The sequence below is a fragment of the Rhea pennata genome, chromosome 4 (assembly GCF_028389875.1).
Source record: "Rhea pennata isolate bPtePen1 chromosome 4, bPtePen1.pri, whole genome shotgun sequence".
Taxonomy (NCBI): domain Eukaryota; kingdom Metazoa; phylum Chordata; class Aves; order Rheiformes; family Rheidae; genus Rhea; species Rhea pennata.
This window is the reverse complement of record NC_084666.1, coordinates 9,690,728-9,707,196: the sequence shown is the minus strand read 5'-3', so window position 1 is coordinate 9,707,196 and position 16,469 is coordinate 9,690,728. Positions and strand designations below refer to the sequence as shown.

At 45.5% G+C, this 16,469-nt stretch overlaps 1 protein-coding gene across 2 annotated transcripts in view; it reads left to right on the top strand.

The window, feature by feature from the left end:
• Positions 1–1,307: 1,307 nt before the first annotated feature.
• The window catches only part of MXD4 (MAX dimerization protein 4), a 43,816-nt gene continuing 28,654 nt past the window's right edge, over positions 1,308–16,469 (top strand). The window contains exons 1-3 of one of the 2 annotated variants that reach the window (XM_062575257.1): positions 1,308–1,459; positions 2,046–2,145; positions 11,874–11,903. In XM_062575257.1, coding sequence (XP_062431241.1) covers positions 1,396–1,459; positions 2,046–2,145; positions 11,874–11,903 — 194 coding nt within the window. In that variant the 5' untranslated portion in view covers positions 1,308–1,395. Of the gene's footprint in view, positions 1,460–1,976; positions 2,146–11,873; positions 11,904–16,469 lie in introns of both variants that reach the window. The other variant, XM_062575256.1, reaches the window with a different exon arrangement.

The window sequence follows — 16,469 nt, the reverse complement described above, 5'->3', positions numbered from 1 at the left end:
CGGCCGCTCGGCAGAGGCCCCGCGCCCGGCAAGGCCCCGGGCGCCGCCGCTGCCGCCACGGAAAGGCGGCAGGGCGCAGCCTCGGCTGCGCGGCCGCGTCGCGTCGCGTCGCGCGCGGGCGGGCGGCCGCGTCCCCCTCGCGCATGCTGCGCTGCGGGAAGGGCGCTACGTGCGCACGGCACCCACCGCGGCTTCAGCCGGCGGCAGCGCGCATGCGCGTCCCGCCCGCCCCGCGGCGGGAGGAGCCCTCGCTCGCCTTTGCGGCCCAGGGAGCGTCTGCGAAGTGCGGCCCGCGGCGCACCGCGCTCGGCCTGCCCGCAGCGGCCGGCAGCGCCCCGGCGGCTCCCCGCGGGCTCAGCTCTGAGGAGGAAGCGGCGCGGCGCTGCCGCCTCCGCCTTCCGGCGGAGCCGGTGAAACGGAGCTCTGTGTTTGTGGCCGCTGCCGCAGCCGAGCCGCGTCTGAAGCGCTGGCCGGCCTTGTCGGCGCCCCCCTCCGCCTTTTTGTTCGAGCATATTCACGTTAACCGCCGACAGATTTGCTTTTTAATAAGTGGTTTTTTTAATTACCGCTTACCAAAAATACCGAGTAGGACCCGAGGTGAATGGGCCCAAGCTGAGGCCGCTGCTCCGGAGCCCAGCGGCGCCGCTTGCCCCGGCAAAGCCCCGCAGTAAAGGGAGGCGGGTGAGCGCCCGCCGAGAGCGAGCGAAGCGGCGGGCCCGGCACTTCGCCCCGCTCCCTAGGCGAGCAGCCGCCCGGCCCCTCTCCCCGCCGCGCTTCCTCACGGCAACCCAGCGCCTTCACCCGCCCATTGGCTCCCCCTCCCTGCCTCCCCCCATGCACACCCCTGCCGCCCCATTGGCCCGTGGCGCGCCCTCATTTGCATGGCGCCCCGCTCGCCAATCAGCTGCCGCTACATGCTTAACATGCAAAAAGCCGGCCAGTCAGCGAGCGCGGGGGCCGGGCCACCACGTGCTGTTGCTAAGCTTCGGCTTCTAAATTGTTACTATAGTGGCCAGCCTATCAGAGGGGAGATCGGGATCTGTCAACATTCTCTGCCCCAGCCAGAGGAAAAGGGGGGGGCTCCTCGCTCCGGATTGGCTCCGCCGCCGCTCTTCGTCCCGCCCGCGGGCTGAATCGCTGCCGGCTATTGGCCGCGCCGGCTGCCTGTCTCCAGTGTGTCAAATGTAGGTTGAGAGAGGTGCCTTATAACAGGGGACTTGGAAGTCCCCCGCGCGTGAACTCGGCGCGGCGCGCGGCGCGGAGCGGGGCGGCGCGGCCGGGGGGCGACGCGGCGTGACGCGGCGTGAGGCGGCGTGAGGCGAGGCGCGGCGGACCGAGGCTCGGCCCGGCTCGGCCCGGCGCAGCGCGGCGCGGCCCGGCGCGGCACACGCAGCCATGGAGTTGAACTCTCTGTTAATCCTCCTGGAAGCGGCCGAGTACTTGGAAAGAAGAGACCGAGGTACTGGGAGCGGAGTCCCTCGCAGGCGCTCCGAGCCGCTCGCTCCCTTTGTTGTGTGGCGATCGCGGAGGCCCCCGCGCTCGGCGACGGGCCGCCGGCCCCTCACCTGCGGGGCAGCCCCGGGGCTCGCCCGGGCCTCGCCGCGCTGCCCCGGGGGAGGAACAAAGCGACCCCTTCTCTTATTACTGTTGTTATTATCACCGCTGCTGGCTTTTCGGCAAGCCCTGGATGGGGAGTGTGTGTCTGTTGCAGCTCTCAGTGTCCCCTCCACTGCTCTCCGTGTTGCAGTTGTTATTGTATTGCAGTTTTGCCCCCTTCCCCCCCCCCACCCCTTAGTGCAGTGTTGCGAGATTTTTGCATGATCCGCCTGATTTTTAATATGCACTCAATAATCCTCCTAATTTTGGCACTTTTTTTTTTGTTACTGAGTTGTTATTTTTTTTGTCTCGTTTCTTTTAAAAGATGACAGAATAAAATCCAAACAAATCAACCAAAAAAATTCTGTTCTTTACCCTAGCGTTCCTGCAAAGGAGGAAAAAAATGCATGGAAAAAATATATTGCCACTAATGCTGACTTTGTCCCTAGAAGCAGAACATGGCTATGCATCAGTGTTACCCTTCGATAGTGACTATTCCAGAAAGAAAACAAAGGCAGGCACCATGGCCAGAAAATCCCAGAATAACAGGTAATAGACGCACCGCTTTTTCAGAATGAATCGGCAGCTTTTCCAATGTGTCTAGCTTATGTGCAGCGCATACATTTATTAAAAATAATAACTAATCCAGTGTCTTAGTTTCCCTCATCCCGGTAGTCGCCATTTTTTTCCCTGGATGGGCTTGGCTGTGTTTTGATCTCTCATATAAACACTGCCACGCGTACACCATCTCCTTAGTACTCACTGCACTTCTAAACCATCCGCCCTCATTGCTCCTTCTGCTCCTCACTCACCAGCAGCGGCTTTTACTGCAGATCTTAACACCATAATTGCCATCCAGACTTCTCTTTGCATGGCACTAATTTCCCCCAGCGTTTATTTATAAACCACAGGCAGCAAACTGTCCGCCTCCTCCATTGCAGCGAGAGCAGATGCAGCTTCTGGTTGCAGTGCAGCGCTGGCTGGTGGAGGGGGAGCGCGTGTGGGGTTGTGGGGGGAGGATCCAGCAGTGCACTCGAACTTCTGTAGGTATTAAATAAGAAGGTGTTGGAGCAAAGTTGACTTCTCCAAGGCTTCAGCTGCACCTCTGCGCACTGGGTTGCAAGCCAGCCAGTAGCATGCTGATCCGTCAAAGTGCATGACTCGGTCGTTATTTATCGTGATTATCATCTACCTTTTTGTCGTTGTTTGTTGTTTTTCCTGCAGCCACTACCTGTGCTGCGATGGCATTAGCAGAGGGCTGCTGTGCGCAGGCTCTCTGCAGCTTTGTTTGCTGCTCCGGCAGTGGCTGTGTACGTGCAGGAGGCTGTCTTACAGGGACAGCGCCGGCCCCTGCCTGGGAACTCCTCCAGTCCTGTGTTGTGCCTGCTCCGCTTTGCTCTTGCAGGGCAGCTCTGGACGCAGCAGGGAGGACTGTGCCCAGCTGGGCCCGCTTTGCCCCAGCGGCGTGATGCTCGCCCCCAGCACAGGCTCCGCTCCGCGGACTTGTGGTGGACGGTGGTTCCTGTAGAATAGCCTAAAATGAACTCGGCTCGCACGTGACTTGTTTTCCAAATTAGAAGTGAGTCTCAATGGGCCTGCTCTTCTCTTGCTCGCTCCGGCAGGGGTCCTGTGTAGCGCTGGGGTGGGCAGCTGGGCTTGCTGGTGCCGGAGAGGTGCAGGGCAGCTGGCCAGCTGGTGGTTGTGGGCACTGAAGACTCAAACCAAAATCAAAAGCTGACTAGCTCCCTCCTTGAGAAAAACATGAGCTCGTGAGTGCTGTGCTTACTGCCTACCGTGGTGGGGCAATGTGGCTTGAAGATAAGTGAGGAAATGGGGAAAGCAAATTGTTCCCCTACACTGCTGCTCTAAAAAAGACAGATGCTTGTAGATGTATTAATTGCAGTACATTTTGCAATTTGTCAAGTTTTGTCTGAGTTCTTTGTCTCATCTTGGAATGTAGAGAAGACGTCAGCTCATTTTAAAAAGAAAGTCAACAGGAATGGGAGGTGTCTTATTTTCTAAGACTCTTTGCTCCTGAATACTTTCAATAATTATACAGTATATTTGTTGCCTTAAAAGAAATAATGAGAGAAAAAAAAAAAAAAGATTAGCTGCTCAGCTAATCTGAGCAGATCTCATAAGGTTTCCAGCTGTTAAGTGCTCATTGAAATGTACAGGTTTCTTTCCTGCTCTCAAATTCAAGAAATCTTTGCTACTTACAGAACTATTATTCCATCATTTCTTTTCTTCGATCTCTTGTCATCCACTGCAAAATGGTTATTTGTTTGAACTGTAAGCTGCTGTTAGGAGTTTTTAGGAGAGGATTTGTAATCTATCAAATACAGCAGAATTAAAAGATTTCTGGTAACGGATTTGCTGGCATTATTAAAGCTGAGATACGTGTGTCTGCTTGCAGTTACCTCCCTGCATTTTTCTGACTATAGATTTATATATACCTGTTTAGACTTTTTTTTTCTGATTCTCATTATATAGCAGTGGTAAGCTTCAAAAATGCCACCCTGTAGCATGCAATGGACATATTTACTTACACTTTCCTTTCTTCTAGCTGCAGTGAATAGATCAGGGATGAGCTGTCTATATTATGGGACAAGATAATGCTTCTGGAGAAATGTCTTCAAACGTAGCCACCGCCATGAATGTGGTTTGTCCGGATCGGCATGGACACTAGGCATACATGTCGATCTGGAAAACAGACGCATTGCTTTAATGCAGCACCCTGCTATTTCAAGGATTGAGGTGCATCAGCAGAACTGTGTGGGCACCTCTGCGTTGTACTTACTGACTCAGTACCAATTTCTAACAATTGCTGCTCAAATTTTCCTATGAACCTAAATTTGAGGGGGAGACATCCTTATGTTTGAACATACAATCTAAAAGCTACAAAGTGAACTAGCATCACTGTTTATTACTATTTTGAACTTAGGGGATATTGAGTCTGACCCTCAGACTTGATAGAATCTGAATCTTTGACAATACAGTTAAATCTTCCTGAGCAACTCAAAGATTAACAGAGGCAAATGACTGGCCAAAGTTCAGAGAATTTGGAGTGGTCATTGGTAATGTGAACCACTGGGCAAAGTGTTTGTCCGTTGCTTCGTTTTACCTGCTTTCCAAAAGCACTGGGTTTGGAGCTTCAGATGCATGCAGGCATGATTGCTTACGTGTCTGGAGTTTACACCTTATTATTATTATTTTTTTAGTATGTATATAAAAATATATATATTTAGTGATGGAAGATAGGAATGAAGCAGATAAGTGCACACTTCAGAACTGCAGGGGCTTTGTTGTTTTCATTATCTATTTTTATATCCTGCAGCATCCTCAGCTCCCTGTGTTTATGCCATCTGATCACTTAAAGTACTGTATAGATAGATTTTTTTTTTTAAGTGTGAAAAACATCTTCCTCCACATTCTTGGAAAACCAGAACAGGGGGGAGAAGGAGAAACCTGTCAGATGCAAGGAAGCCCGGTGTGCTGTGCACTTCTTTGTTCTCTCAGTTCTGTCCCGAGCTGCCTGCCTGCCTCAGGGGGAGCAGCACAGCCAGGCCGGCTGCCTGGCCGGCTCGTACAGGTGTCCTTGGTGGCTGACTGATTTGGGGCCTGAGAGAGGGATGGCTGGCAGCTGCCCTGTTGTTCAGCGAAGACACTAATCAGCACCTTGCTTTGCTGAGATGGTGGTGATGTTCGTGTGACATGTACGAAACCATATCTTGAGCCCTCCGTCCCCTTGTCGGATGCAGTTGACTTTGGCTAGCGAGCTTGAGATACCAGGGAGGAGGAGGATCAGGACTGACAGTGCTCCGGACAGGAGGATTGCATCCAGGCTAAAAGATTGCTAGCCTCTGGGTCACAACGAAAGGAAAAAGTAGTTCTGATAGGTTTGGATGCATACAGGGAAAAATATCAGCGTAACTGCATTTAATTAACAGAATTCTGTAAGCCTCCTGCCCACCACAGGAATTTAATGTTTTTGCTTTGTCTGCTCATAGGTTTTAATTAAAATTTGAAGTGGTCATTTATAGTTTGCTGCTAAACAGACTGTTTTCAGGGTTGTTGCTGCCAATCGGATGTAATTTGCAGACTTTTTTTTTTTTTTATTTCTACATCACACTTCCTTGATTCCTGTTTTTTTTCTTACTGAATTTCCTGCAGTGTACCCTATCCCACATCATGCAAACCAGACCATGTACCATGTTTTTGTTCTTTGTATCTTTCTGCTTTGTTTGTTTATGCAGTGTCCTCTGCTGAGATTCAGACTTGCTCTTCTCCAATAGCTTTGACCAAAATCCTGTGACAAATGAAATTGGATTCCTGTTTTGCAAGGAGAACAGGAGATTTGAGAAAGGCACAAGCCTATAATTGACTTTTGGGGGCAGGGGAGGTAAACCCAGGTCACATCTTCTTGTTACACCAATACTTTACATGTACTTGGCCATAGAATAATAAATGTTTCCTCTTCACAGAACAGTAGCTGTAGTTCCTGAAGCAGTGCGATGCAGTTTCATAAGCTTTGTTAATGTGTAGTTGGAATTAAAGAAATGGCATCAAATAAATAGCTGGATTTAGTGGAGTTGTGCCCTGGAAATTTTAATAACAAGTATTCAAATATCTCCCCGAGATGGCAGTTTGATCCAATTAAATGGATAGATAACAGATGTATGCAATTTGCTGAGGAGGAATATTACACAAACCACCACAAATGTGGTGACGTTTGTTAGTAAGGAAAGGCACTTTGATAGGAAACCACATTAGTCTGCGCTTTCTTGTTTCCTGTCTGTAATGACAATTTCAAATCTATATGTTTCTGTGCTTACATAAAGTGTAGGGGGGCTTGGAGGGGAGACAGTCTGAACTGAGCCCCTTGTGGACAATATTCTTCATGACACTGCCAGAACATAAAATAATTATATTTGGAGGACTTGATCCTGTAGTGTATTCTGTGTTCTTACCCCTGGGAAATGTGGATTTAAAATCCTGAGTGTCTAATGTCTTGGGCTGCATATGACTATAAGGGATGGTATCACCCTTGAATAGTGGAGCTCAGGCCATGTCTTTGCCATGAAAGGATCAGAAATATGGTAAAATGAAAACTAAAATCTTAGTGTTAGATGCCAGTCTACTGAGGTCACGGGTAAATTTACTTTCAGAGAAAAGAATTGGAAGTCAGTGGTGCAGTGTACTTGGCCTGTAAATTTAAGAGGCGATCTATTTTTTGTGTGTGGGGGGGAACGAAAGCAAAATAAATGCAAGTTTTTAAATATATCTTCTGCATCTATTAAGATTAATATTTATGTTCATGTGTTACATAAATAGACTTGTATTTTGTGCTGCCTTCTGGTGAAGGGTTATATGTAGAAGAGGATGAAAGCTGCATTTGGTGTTTCAAATAAAAACAGAGTTGAGCGTCCGAATTCCTTTGTTAATGTTGGCTCACAGTGGCAGGCAGCCTGTGGCCCACGGAGCAAGCTTGCTCCTTGCAGATGTTGGTCTGTGCCCACACAGAGCAGCTTGCGGGTCAGAGCCTGACCCTTCTATTAACATTAATATTATTTTTTTTTCTTTTGTGGAAGGCTGAGAATAAAACACTGTAAACCAGACTGTGGAGAAATTACTTCTCTGCTTTTTTTTCATGGCTTTCTAAATTTCATGGATCCCTCTGGGTCTGCTTTCCTATGACTGAAACCAGAGGGACAGCAGTTGATATTGCTGAGCTTGCCTTTCAAACCGATAAGTTCAGTCCTAATATAATAAATCTCAACAAACTGATCTGTCACCACTGAGGAGCTGTAGTAAGCCTGTAATGCCTGGGAGTTGCAGTGTTTTTAGTAATGAAAAAAAGAAATCGGCATCGTATTAGAAGTGCATTTTGATCTCGCTCCTGCAAACATGTGGCAGCACAAACCTGAGTCGGAGGCTGAAGCCAGAGCTCGGCATACGAGTGTGCCAATATGCCTGTTTCCCAGAGCCCAGCCGTATCTGTAGAACTGGCTACGTTTTGCTATGAGGAGAATGTCCAAGTCATTTCCAGTGGATTAATTCTGTACGGACTCACTGTTTCTTAGATATACTTCAAGTTCTGTGTCCAGTATAAAACGAATGAAAAAAGCCCAAAACAGTGAATATGGGACAGAACGTGCGCTCACGCTGCGCGTTTAGCATTATGGTCCTTCTCACCTCGGGTGGTTTGGGTGATGGGCTGTCACAGCGTGCGTGTCCCTGTGCGTGCAGACGACGAGCTCCCTGGCAGGGAGTCGGGACCCACACGACGGACGCGTGCGGGGCAGAGGCGCTGTTGCGGGGTTCGTGACCCGTGTGCTCTTCAGCACGCCAGCCTGCTTGGGGCTTTGAACCAGACGCGAAAGCCTGCGCGGCCTCTTGTGAAACCTGGCGCCCTGTCTGTTCTCGTTCTCTGGGCGAAACGCGTGGCTCTTGCATTGCCCGTTTCTCCTGGACGGACCGCGTGACGCCGGGTGCAGCGCTGCCGCTGCCAAAGTCTAGCGGTGACTTTCGGTCAACCTCTGCATGTGGGTTGTACGATGCTCTGCGAGCCCTGTCTGTGCCAGGCGTACACAAGATGCTGGCCCCCATTTTAAGCTTGTTAACTGGGCTGCGCTACTTGCTGTGATGGTTTAAAGCAGGGTGGCAGCCAGGAGCTTATCGGTGACTGGTGACCAGGACCTGACTCCCATCAGCACTGGTGGAAGAAATTTAAGCAGTGTTAAATTCCTGCATTTTGACAAGAGAGATCATGTTGTGAGACAAATGGGTGGAAGAAGTAGAGGAAGGTGTTTTACTGACAGAGCAGGCAGAGCACCATAGGTGATGAAATCTCAGTCTGGTAATGAGGCCTTGTCACCTTCATTTTGCTGGCTTCACCTCGCTGTGACTGTACAGGAAGCTCATCAGCTCTATAAGCTGGTAGAAAATTACCTTTTTTCTCAGTTTTTTTTTTGGTCTTGATTAGCACCCACACTAAGAACTGAGATGTGTGTTCTGGATGTTGTATTAACAGTGTAGCTCAGGTGCTATTACTTGGAGATGTTGTTTGGGGGAAGAACGGTGGTTGGCAGGAAAGGAGCTCCAAGGAAGTGCTGCTGGTTTGCAAGATGTGTACAGACTCCAAAATCTGAATTTACTTGGCTCCTCCCCCTTCTTTCAAATCTTCATTTGACAGTTTATTCACTGAGAAAATATAACTGTTACTTAATAGCTGATTAACTGCTTGGCATTTGCTAAATGAGTATTAGTGCTGTCTCAAGTAAACAGTGCAGTCACTGAAAATGAATAGCATTAAGCAGCAGTATTCTTGGTCTCTTCTTTCTGAATTGGTGATTTTGTTGTTTTTTTTTTTTTTAATTCTTTCTGCCTTTTTTGTATAAACCTTTTTATTGACACCTTTCTGTCATCGTGTCTGCCTCCAACTCACCAAAATTTTGGGCAGAGCTAGAGGACCTAGTATAGGGAATTTAAACTAATCCACAAAAGCCTTTCTTCTCTTGCAAGCCCTTTTGAAGGGCTCCACAGACCATTTATCTGTAAACCGCAGTCGTAAACCTGCCTCTGCTATAAATATTTATAAAAATAGATCTATATTTCAAATGGCAGATTATTCTTTTGTCCAGTTCATGGTGTTTCCTTTCTTCATGGGTCTGGTCCACACACCACCTTTCATTGAAGTAGTAAAAAACATCAGCTGAAAATTTAGGTAGTGTTGAGGGCGCTGGCTTATGTGCATACAAATTCTTAATTTTTTTTCCTTGCTTCAGGTTGCATGAAAAGCAGAACAAGATGAATATTCTTTGAATATATTATACTCCAAAAAATGTGAGAGAAAATAAGCAGTGTTTAGTGTTAAATAGGGTAGTTAGCCTGTTCTGCAGATGAAGCAACTATCAGGTTGAATGTCAAAACTCTTGTTTTTTGGTTCCTGGATAGGACCTGACGGTTCAAGCATTAATCAGCCAACTTGCTCAGCCTTCTTGCACTTCCTGAAATGGGTGGCTGGTGCCTGTGTTTGCTTCTGGGTCCCCAGGAACGGTGCAAAGGGAGGCTGCTCCACTTGGCAGCTGGTACCACCAGGGAGTGCAACGGTGCCCCTCCAAAACCAGTTCAGCTGTAAGGACCTAAAGCAAATACCAGAAGCACCCGTCATGAGTAACAACAGTCTTGTAGGTGTGCTGCATGCCGAGGGACTTTCAGGTGTTCATTGTGTCCTCTCTTTGCCTAGCAAAACAAATTATACAAGCAGAATTCCTTGGTAAATGGCTCTTCTGCTGGCGGAGCTGTCACCAGTGCTGCTTGCTGGAGCTGAATATGAGCTCTGTTTTACACCAGGCAAGTGTACAGAAGGCAGATTGGAGCTGGCCAGTTGCAGTGGATCTTGTTCACTTTGTGTATAATGGGAGTGACTTCCCTGACATTTTTGTCGTGAGGATAACCATAGGCTAGCTGGTATTCCCTCTCTCTGATAGAGTCCCCAGGGAACATGGACTCGGCAACTTTGAAAGGCCTGTTGGGAGTGCCTAGGGAGAACCATTCCCTCCTGGACCTTCATTTTCTGTGCATTTGTGTAAACAGTGGCTGATCTGGCATAGTGTTCTTCACTTCTCCAGGAGAAAAATTTGAACCCTCTGTATGCAGGAGTTAGGAATAAGAACAGTATCTCCTTATTATGGTCAAACAGCAAAGACAGTAAATCACAGTAAACCAGCCCACTTTGGCCTATTAATATAGCACAGAATATGTTTAAAACATTTCCAGTATTGCTGTAGTGGCCAGGATCACTGATATGATATTGTAGGAGTACATGTATTACCTGGTCATGGCTCACTTAGTGCAATTAGTTTACAAATAAAAATCTGATAGACTTTTCAGAAAAAGATGCCAGGATAGCTGATACAGTTCATGCCTTAGTAATGACACTAGGATCCTTTCCAGTGAAAGTGAATTAGTTTTAGACCAAAACCTTGTGAGTACTGGAGTTTTCTTGTACCTGCAGAGGGACGGTTCACTTCATTCATCGGGAGCTGTGCTGACTTGGAGCAGGTGGCTTGCAGATGTGTTCAGCAGTGATTTCTTTGCATGAGCTTTGCTTCAGTTTTTCCTCTCTGCAGCCAGAGCCGCATTAGCAGTGCTGTTCTCATCACTAACGTTTCGATATGCTGCAGCATCTACATGCACGCGTGTGGAGGGGGAGAGGCAGAACAGCTTGCCACTGAGCGAATTATGCGTTTGTGTAGGAAGAATTTCTCACCCAGTGATGTCTCTGCTCACCCTGCGGGTGAGAATGGACTATGCATTTACACCTCAGGCCTCAACAAAGCAATCTCTGTCAGCACATAATGCCCAGATGCAGGCAGGGGTTATAGCGCGTTGTAGGAGGGCTGCTTTGACGTAATCTGCCAGCCGTAAAAGCTGCCACTGCCTTTGTGTCTTTTTTGATCCTTATGTACTAGAAATGTTTTTAGTCAGACAAAACTAATGGTGCAGGAAGTTTCTGCTTTTGAAGTGGTGGCCCTAACTTCATTTTAGGAATGTTTTTAATCGGAGCTGTATAAATAAATAGAATTGATATTTCCAGCTGAATCAATTAAAAAAATCCTCCAAGTAGAGGCTGCCTTCTAATGGCAAAAACCTGAAGCATTAAAAAAAACCAAAGTCGAGTGCTGGTAGATAGGAAGAGAATGGCATACTGATGTGGTCAGTTCAGAGATTGTTTTGATTGTTTTTTTTTTTTGTTTTTTTTTTATCTGTTAGTAGGTGCAGACAACTTAAAGAGGATGCCTCTACCAAGAGGAAAAGCAGTAGTTAGCTGCTGATTTTTCTTTCCGCTTTGAGCTTCTTGAAAGCTAGCTTTTCAGATGCTTTTTACTCTTACCCATTACTGTGTAGATCTTATAACGCTTTCTGCCCCCTCATAATTTTTCTTCGCAGATGAAAATTTTGTGGGCTGTTTTTCATACTAACTTGATCATCTTTTTAATGTCTAATTCTGTGTCTGAATATATTAAAATGTATATATGCAAATTTATTATAATTCCCCCCCAAACCCACAGTTTACTCATAGAAATTAAGTTGGTACCTTGAAGTATTTAAAGGATGTAAAATGGATTCATTTAACAGATAGGCTGTTTCATAATCTATGTAAAGGTATGTTGTAGAGAGCTATTTTGTGAGTTATGCAGGTGATGCCTTTTAAATATTATAAATCTTGGTATTCATCCTTTTCACTAATACTTCTTTTCTCTTTTTAATAGGTCATCACACAACGAGCTAGAAAAACATAGGTAAGTCTTGAGAAAAACACAAAGGATGTATGGCTAACACTAGAATTACTATGCTTAAGGATAATTTGTTGCAAATTTCTTCACTGTGCATTGAATGCTTTATTAAGCTTTTTAAAAAATTGACTAAAATCTAATAGCTATAATCTTATTTGGGGTTTTCTGTTGTTCACTGTGCTATTTTTGAAACATCCCTGATAATTAGTTTTTGACTGATTAATACTGTAACTGGTTAAGTATTGGCTCACGGTTACTAATAAAGGATCTGATTCCAGAAACTCTTTGTTAGAGGTGTTAAATGTTATAAGTACAACCAAAGGATACTGTGATTAAGGTAGATGGTCTCTGGGAACAGTATGTTATATAGGTGGGTTTTTTAAGCTATATCTACTTTAAATACACTTAGTTTTAGTCCTGTAATTCCCATTGGATGTAAGTACCTATAAGCATACTTATCTGTAAGTCTGCTCCTGTGCTGGTATATGTTCCCTTCCAGAGAACAGTGTGGGGGCTAGAAAGCAGTAACTCCTTAGTTGCAGCTGTGGTTCTGTGTATTCAGTGCTGTAAAAACTGTGCTTATTTATTAAGGACAGTCATTAGACCCTGAAGACCTGATTTTTAAAGAACTCATGTTTGCATGGTTTTGGAAACAATGTTTGCCCTCTATAGTATCTTGTCAGCATTTGTTTGCAAATGGGTTTTTTAGCTGCAGCAGTTCTCCCAGGGTGCACTGCTCTGTAGATGTGTACAGAGAGCTATAGAGTGCAAAAGGTGCCCTTCTTCGCACTGGCTTTCGGTTCCCCTGCTGAGCAGCTCCTTGGCTCCTTAACACAGCATCACTTCCTTTCACCCATCGTTCAGGCAGCAGGATGGACCATCTTCTGGGTAGTGCTGCTGTGCTTGTCCTCGTGGCTTGTGGTGTTTTGGATTTCGGGGATCCAAAGAGGGCAAGGAGTGGTGTGTGCACGGGTGTGAATGTGACTTGAACCTGTTTGCATGTGCTTCTGAGTGTGTGAAAAGTGGTTGATGGTTGTTTTTGATGGAATTAGCAAGGATCTGACAGTCACTGCCTGCACTAGTTCTTCTAGGCACATCCCACAACAAGCCTGAACTCATTATTTTGGGGTTTTTTTTTTGTTGGTTTGTTTTTTGTTTATTTTTTAATCAAAATCTGTTGTAGCAGCAATTATTCAGCAGTTGGGCCATCACTTCCCTTGCATGTCTACATGCTTTCCTGTAGTTTAATTGTAATATGAGTACACTATAGCTGTGCCTACAAGCCACGTGGTCATCCTAGAGACAAGAGGAACTGGGAAAGCTTGAGTCCACAAATGCAGGCCTGCGTTGCAGAATATAGTGTGTCGGTGAAGGCAGTGAAATCAGCTGACAAGTAGTGCTGACAGGGCCTTCAAGGAAATACTTAATACAAAACTCAGCCCTTTAGTTACACTTCTTGAAATAAGCTTTGGTTCAAAACACTTGGAACCATGCTTCTTTCTCACTTTCTTATTTTTTTCCCCATCCTCTTTCCAGACGTTCTGTTCCATTTCATCCTTTTTTCCTGTCATTATTGATTTGTCATAATCTTAACTGCATATCTTCCCCCCCTTTTTTTTTCTTCCAGTCATTTTTATTATTTCAGTATGGAATTTCCTCTTTTTTCCTCTTCTCTGCCTTAATGTGTTTAAGCAAGGTAGTAAGTAAAGCAAAGTAGCAGCAAATGCAGAGGCAGAAGAGGGATCTATTAGTTGTTCAATTTCTGTTCTCACTTTCAGTTCTATATTGTATCTTTGTAATGGGTATACTATGTAGCATTTGCCCTGCTGGCTTTTTTTTCCTCTGACATCTCAAAATCAAAATAGATATACTGCAAGGTACGCTTTCTGATTATATAAATAATATTTATAACTGCTTGTTGTAGCTTGTAAAGATACACTATTTGCTATACTTGAGGCAAATACTATTAATCTAGCAGGTGGGTATCAACTTTTAAGTTAGTATAAATTAATTGTATGTGCAAACTGGTATTCACAAAAGCAGATGAAGTGTGTACAATTCTAGTTACACAATGTATAGGTATGATGAATGCTAACATGTTTTTAACACTCCCCTTCTCCAAAACCTCTCCATTTTACTAAAATTGCATTAAAATATATGAAGGCTCCTGTGCAGTTCAATGGTTCCCAGCCAGAGTGAGTCTCTGTAATAGCAGGGCGGTGCAGCAGCGGCTGCTCTGCCTACCCCTAAAATAGCCCTGCCACCAGCTGAGGAGCACTGGATGTTGATTTTGGAGGTGTTTCATTTCCAGGATCAGTGCCTTTGACTCAACACAGCCATGGTGTTTCTGCCTCAAACACACTTGATTATCTCACAGGAGCTTGTCAGGGAGGAGGAGACAAGACAGCAGCTCATACCCTCCTCATCACTCTCATAACCCATTAGGTTATGAGACGCCATCTCCTGCCCATTAGAAAATACAGCTTTTCCGTTGGGATGACTTGCCCAAATAGCAAAAGGAGCAACACAGATCTGATTCAGCTCGTAGCCCAGTTGCTCACATGAAGTTTGTGGGCTGGACTGAGAGCTGGAGGACCGGAAAATGACTTACTGACTTACAGGGCTCTTCTCTTCTGGGTGGGGGTAGTCAGAACTGACGCTAACCAGAAAGCCCCAGTAGCCATTTACTGGTATACAGTGCTGTTTCAGGTTCTGCATTTATGTGTGCACACAGCAGAGGTTTTATCTCCGATTTTGACGTCAGTGGGAGTGGCCGTGGTTGCTTTTGCTGTGTTTGCAGGCTCTGCTGTTTGGCACCACTACTGTAATTTGCATTTTCTGCTGCTAGATCTCCTTTCTATGTGCCTTTGAGAGGATGCTTGGAGAAGACAAATGAAAGCAGAGTCACAACAAAACCTCAGTTATTCGATAGACTTTAGACTACAGTTACACTAAACGTTTTGTCAGCAGTTCACATGTAAAATTCTTTTCCTTCTGTTTTTAATCTCTGTAGGATCCCCTGCTCATAACTTCTATGTGCATTCATTATACAGAAACTTTATAAGGATTCATCAGTCTATTGGCTGTCCTCTTTTGGTCCTGTGTGATTAAGGTTTACATCTATAGCCATGAAACAGGAAACCCACTAGGTAAAAAGTGGGAAGGAAAGAAATCTTCTGTCCTAAGGACAGTTGGTGTTTTATAAGATATTTTAATAATAAAGGTACGTCAATCAGAATGACAGTCATATGTAACATTTCTATGGACTTAGCAAAAAAGTGTGTGTGTGTATATGTGTTTTTATATGCATATGTAATTATTGTTTCCGACCAGAGCATTATATCAAGTAGCTTTTCACTGAGCAATGTAAATAGCAAGTACATTGATATTAATCTTGACTTTTTGCAAGGAAATTTGCAAATCAACCTAACCTGACAGTTGTACAGAGGAATTCGATTTTCAAACCGTAAAAGACAATAATCCACTAGAGACTCAAGCTTCTTAAAAAGGTACAGCATAATCTCACTTCTTTACATTAATTAAACTAGTTCTGCATTACAGTATAAAAAACAAGGTATTTCCCCCTCAAGATTGTATGGAGATCCTGTTTATTACGACATGAAGGCAGTGAGTCATCTGCTGTGTGCTATTCGTGTGTGGACTTGTCCCTCCAGCTTGTGCAGAAATGTAGAAGGAAGTGACACTTCACTGTGATGGAGCATCTTTTTTCTTTTTTTCTTTTTTTTCTTTTTTTTATCTTTTTTTTCCTTAAGCAGAAGGAGCCTTGAAAAGGAATAGTGTGACTGACGTTTGGTGATTCTTCTGTGACAAAGTGATTTCATTTCTATTGCCTGGCTGTGGTGAGCTTCTAATCCTGGTGTAGTAGGAGACTGAGATCTTGCCCTTTCTGTGGCAAAGTCTTTGAAAATAGCTCATGACACTGAATGTTTTTAAAGAGCAGCTTTAAGAATTAGTGAGTAATGAATAAAAAGCTGCTGCTTTAATGTACCTCGAAACTGGCAAACCCCAAGCTGGCAGCTTGTGAGTTGACAAAGTGCTTTGACTGAGTAAACGTGGTGGGGCTTGATCTAGGTGGAGAGTTAGCCCTTGCATTTGTCAAACCACTTGTATTTTTCTTGGGAGATTTTGTTTGTTTTTATAATCGAGGAGAAGGAATGGATCAGCAGTGGTAAAAATTGTCCTGTCTTCATTCCACAAAATAAAACACCCCTGGAAGTGCTGGGAATATAATTAAAAGAGGGTGCTAGTTGATGCCTTTGGGCTGAAGGGACCAGAGATCTCTGATGCTGCAGTGCTCAGCACTGCAGCTTGTGACTTGCGAGTGCTCTTAGGCTCAGTGGATCAGCAGATCTCATCCAAGGTCCCTCAGTGTAGGACAGACAAAAGCTATCACACTGAGCTGGATGGAGGTAAGCAGTAAGTATTGCTCTTGGGAGAGGTGTGCTCTCGGGGCGTTTTCCTGCTTTTCAGCAGAAGCTGCTCTGCGAAGGAAAAGAGCACACAGCCCAGCTCGGTTGCTGAGTGTGGGGCGGCCTCTTCCTCAAGACCTGC